Here is a 5,335-nt window from a genome sequence, read left to right as displayed (position 1 = left end):
TTCAAAAAATAAAAATAATAATTCAAAAAATAAAAACAATAATTCAAAAAATAAATATATTAATTCAAAACATAAAAATAATTCAAAAAATAAAAAAAATAATTCAAAAAAAAAGTTTTTTTTTTTATTATGTATATAGGGTCGTTTCCACACTTACCGTGAGTTTAACAAAAGTTATTGTAGTATATTAGATTACTCAAAAAGTAGAAATGCATTAGAAATGAATTTTTGCAGCCGTCAATGTAATACCATAAGGGTTAGTTTAAAATTATTCTCACTCTGAAATTTAAATCAATAATGTACTTACTTTGAACAATCTTTTAAAGCGCAGTTTTCCATACTTATCGTAAGTGTTTCACACTTATCGTATATATTGTCGACACTTATCGTATATCTTAAAATCTACTTTAGTGTCTGGTTTAAAACGCGCTCGCGGTTTCAAATGAAAATTTAATGCATTGGTAACATTTTATAAAACGATTTTAGGTATAAAATTAAAAAGTAAGACTATTAGATAAATTTAATGTTTATTATCAAATAAACACTAATTATATAGTAATAAAAACATTATTGTAAATAAAAGTAAAGATTTTAAAGCATTTCCATTACTTTAGTATACTTATCCTTTAAGTTCCTAAAATGGAAAGGATAGAGTTTTATCATAACTATCTAAGTCTTATTTTATAATTTTTATCAACATTTAAATGGAACTCGTTTTCTGACTCTTTTGCAACTTTTTTTTTTTTAATTTTCTCCATAGCCAATTGTTTCTTTCTTAATCTTTCTTCCTCTACTTTTGACTTTTTATCTGCTGCTAATTGTTTCTTTTTTAATTTTTCATCCTTTATTTTTGACTTTTCTTGCAATTTTGTCTTCTGAATTAGCTGCCACGTTTCAGATGTTACAACCGATGGTAAACGTTCTACTTTGCGCTTGGACGATTGGACTGGTTGTTTTGGCCATATTAAAACACTTTCGATTGGATTTATTATTTCTGCCGCTATTTTTAAACTGAAACAAGCTGGTTTTAGTTCTATAACAGCTGCATTATTGCAATCAGGCATTTCCATATCGGCTATACATTTCTCATTTTCTAAATTACCAGTTGTTGATAGATTTTTATTACCCTGTTGTATTTCATCAGGTAAATTTATGGTCTTATATGTTTCAGATAAGGCTCTTTTCCAAAAATGATACAACTGGAGGTATTCAAGATCACCTTTCCAACCTAAATGTTTGTCAGCCAATTTAAACTGCTCTAAAATACTAAAATCAATGCACTTTTCAATAAAGGTTATGGGAGAGTAAGCTGATAAAGTCACACTTGAATGGTTTTCTTCTAAATAAGGAGCCGGAGCAACAGTTGACTCAGATAATTTGTGAACAATTTTTTTGTAGTCCACACTATTAGCATCAAATGGAAAAATTCCGGTATTTTTATAACCACTTTTAATATTATTTGCCATAAAAAGATCGATTATAAAAGAATTTAATGCTTCTGGTACATTTTCATTGTTTATTTCTTGTCCTTCATGGTCAATGCGCCATTGTCGGCAAAACGATTTCCACTTTGCTTTCATTGGCCCAAAAACTGCCACATCGAGCGGCTGCAAAATATGTGTTGCATTTGGGAACAAAGCAACAAGAATTATTCCATTTTTAGAGCAAAACTCACTAAGTTCGATAGAAAAATGTGACACATGACCATCAAAAAAAATTATAACTGGTAAAGGAATTTCTTCTTTTATCAAAAATGGATGAAAAACGTTTGTTATATACTCAAAAAAACATTTTGCGGTCATCCAACCATTTTCACTTTTTCCAATACCCCATCCTGATGGAGCAGCATTTATAATTCTATTTGGAAGACGAACATATTTAAAAATTGTTAATGATGGAGCAAAAGTTCCGCTGGCATTTACTGCAAATAAAGTAGTGATGCTTTTTTTATTACTTCGAGCACTTTCTTCATATGTATTTTTTCCTCGTTCACCAATTAATAAATTAGTTTTTGGTGACAACTGAAAACCACTCTCATCCATATTGAAAACGCGCATCGAATCATTTAAATATTGAGCGTTTTCTCCTAAAAGCTTCGGAATTTCAGTAAACCAATTTCTTATGGCTTTTTCAGTTACTCCTCCTCTAGCTCGGTTTAAGAATTCACCTCGTTTTTGAGATAGCTGTTTGTGGCGGCGAAGAAATGCATAAAACCAACCTTTTGCAGGACGGTTGTTAGTAAATTTTGTTTTTATATTGTTGGAATTCAAATATTTTTGCACAGTATCTAATAGCTGTACTACAGACATGGCAAATCCCATTCTGGTGCATGTTAGTAACCACTCGACTAACTTTTTTTCAATTTGTTCACCTAGAACTGATTCATACCCGCAGTGTTGTATTTTCAAAGAAGTTCTTCCGGATATTTTATCACGAAGCGTCTGATAAGGAATTCCAAACGTCTTGCTCGCTTTGTACATAACCATACCTTTTTTAACAGCATTAATAGCATCACGTAATTGACTATCTGTATATTGAAGTCTTCGTTTTGAACTACAAAGTTTTGTCTTATATTTTTTTCGTGCCATAGTAAAATAATCTAAGTAAAATATTATTTATTTTTATAGTTAAAAAGAAACAAATTGATTATTCATTGGACATACGATATGTATGGAATGACATTTTTTTTAGTTCATACTTATCGTACATTCAAAAATACTACATTGATACTATAATGATGAGTTGTTTTAATAATAGTAATAATAATTCATGTTTTATTTACCTGATTAAGTCAATTTAGAAATAAAATTTTATGTTATCTTCATAAATTTCCTTGTTTTATTTGAAACGCTTCTAACAGCTGGTACTTAAGAAAAAAGTATTTTCATAGGCTGACGTAATAAACCCACTGAGTTTATTTAAGTAACTATGTATTGCGGTTTCTATGTATTGTAATAGAAGTGCATGACAATGTTGTTGATACCCAAAATATAAAAATAAAAAAATAATTACTACTTTTTGGAAAATTTATGTTAGTATTTAAAACCTACGATAAGTGTCGACTCACGGTAGGTATGGAAACGACCCTATATAAAAAATTCTTAATAAATAAAACTTATCAAAACGAAAGAAAATATAAAATTTACAAAAACCTGTTTGAAAACCTGAAAAAGAAAGCTGAAAAAAATTTTTTCTCAGCTTTTGTTATTACCAATATTATTTTTTACAAAATAATATTGGTAATAACAAAAAAACTTGGAATATAATAAAGGAAGTGATAGGAAAAAATAAACAAGATCATGGTAATACTTTACCAAAATATGTATACACTGAAGATGAAAGAACAGTAATTAATGAGCGAAAAGTTATTGCAGAGAGTTTTAATAATTTTTTTATAAATGTCGGTCAAAACCTAGCAAATAAAATAACTCCCGGAAATAAAAATTTTAAATCATATATTAAAGAAGAGGACTGTGTGATGGATGAGCTTGAAGTATCTCCTGATGAACTTCGGTTTGCTTTTAATATGTTAAAACCAAACAAAAGCTCAGGTCTTGATGACATAAGCCCAAGGGTTGTTAAAGAAGTTTTTGATATTATTGAAAAACCCTTACTAATTATTTTTAATCTTTCATTTAATAATGGTATTTTTCCTGACCTCTTAAAACTAGCAAGAGTAGTTCCAATTTGTAAAGACGGTGATATTTCTAAATTATCTAATTATAGACCTATCTCAATACTTCCATGTTTTTCTAAAATTTTAGAGATAATAATGCATAATAGGCTATACAATAATTTTATAAAACATAAATTGCTTAATAATGATCAGTACGGATTTAGAAAAGGGCAATCGACAGAACATGCAGTAATTAAATTAGTTAAAGAAATTTTAAACGGATTTGAAAGCAACCAATATACTCTTGGGGTTTTTATTGACCTCTTAAAGGCCTTCGATACTGAGGACCATACTATTCTCCTTTACAAACTCAGAAATTATGGTGTCAAAAATAATAGTTATAAATGGTTTTTTTTACTATCTTAATAATCGCAAACAATGTGTATCTTATGACAAAACCTGTACGAAATTAGAAAACATTTCTTGCGGAGTTCCACAGGGATCTTTTCTAGGGCCTTTTTTATTTATTATCTATATAAACGATATTTACTTATCTTCTAGTGTATTAAATTTCAATCTTTTTGCTGACGACACTCAGGTTTTTTATACCCACTCAAACATAGAGTCAATCTTTATTACTATGAATCGTGAGCTTGACAACCTCAATGAATGGTTGAAAGCCAACAAACTCTCTCTAAATAAAACTAAAAGCAAATATATTCTTTTTTCTAAACCCTCCAAATCTGAAACTTTGTCCCTAAAACTCCCAAATATTTCAATAGAAAAAACTAATTTACAACGGACATTCTGCATTAAATTTTTTGGCGTTTTACTTGACGAACAAATAAGTTGGAAAGACCACATTAATTTAATAGAAAATAAAATTTCAAAGAGTATTGGAATTATGTACAAGACAAGACATATGTTGGATAAAAACTGCTTAAAACTTATCTACTTTTCGTTTATCCATAGCTATATCAGTTATTGTAATATTGCGTGGGCCAGCAATTATCCATCAAAATTAAAGCGTATCCTAAATAAACAAAAACAAGCTAGCCGCCTTATATTAAATTCTAATAAATACACCAGTGCCAATCCACTGCTTAAAAAGCTTGGAGTGCTTAATGTTTATCAATTAAATATCTACAGTATTCTTTTATTCATGTTTAGATTTAAATATCGTATGCTGCCAAATATTTTTGACGACCTTTTTGTTATTATAAATCATAAATATCAAACAAAGCATTCATTGCATAACTATCAGGTACCAAAAACCTTATTAAAACAGTCTAATTTCTCAATAGCATACCGAGGGCCACATTTGTGGAACTCTTTCCTTCCAATTGAAAGTAAAACTTTAATTTCATTTCAAACTTTTTATATATCTAAACTAATAATTAAATTCCAAAAGGTAAAAAGTTTTAACTCGCTTAAGAGGTCTTTCTCCAATGACCGCGTGCATTTTGAGAACTCGCTCAAAGTTATTTTAAAAAAACAGTTACTTGATTATGACATATCTCAAATTCTATTTTATTTTTAATATCTTCTTTTTCAATTCTTAACTTTTCTTTCGTTTGCTTAAAAGTAAAACATATATTTTTTCTGCTTATTTATCTAAATTTGTATTTATTTCTTTTTTTTTATACATATATATTTTTATGAATGTATAAATATTTCTTTTTTTTATTTAAAAAAAAAATGTAAAATGTTTATTTAAAA

At 28.3% G+C, this 5,335-nt stretch overlaps 1 protein-coding gene across 1 annotated transcript; it reads right to left on the bottom strand.

Annotated features, from left to right (window-relative positions):
• Positions 1 to 665: 665 nt before the first annotated feature.
• LOC136090076 (uncharacterized) lies at positions 666 to 2,844 on the bottom strand. The gene is made up of 2 exons (XM_065816185.1): positions 2,783 to 2,844; positions 666 to 2,599 (listed from the first exon to the last, which is right to left on the bottom strand). The coding sequence occupies exon 2, from the start codon at positions 2,586 to 2,588 to the stop codon at positions 666 to 668; it is 1,923 nt and encodes a 640-aa protein (XP_065672257.1). The 5' UTR covers positions 2,589 to 2,599; positions 2,783 to 2,844.
• Between the last annotated feature and the right edge of the window lie 2,491 nt (positions 2,845 to 5,335).

The sequence above is a fragment of the Hydra vulgaris genome, chromosome 13, assembly GCF_038396675.1.
Source record: "Hydra vulgaris chromosome 13, alternate assembly HydraT2T_AEP".
Taxonomy (NCBI): domain Eukaryota; kingdom Metazoa; phylum Cnidaria; class Hydrozoa; order Anthoathecata; family Hydridae; genus Hydra; species Hydra vulgaris.
Note: the sequence above shows the minus strand (reverse complement) of the source record. Positions and strands in the feature narration are given on the sequence as shown.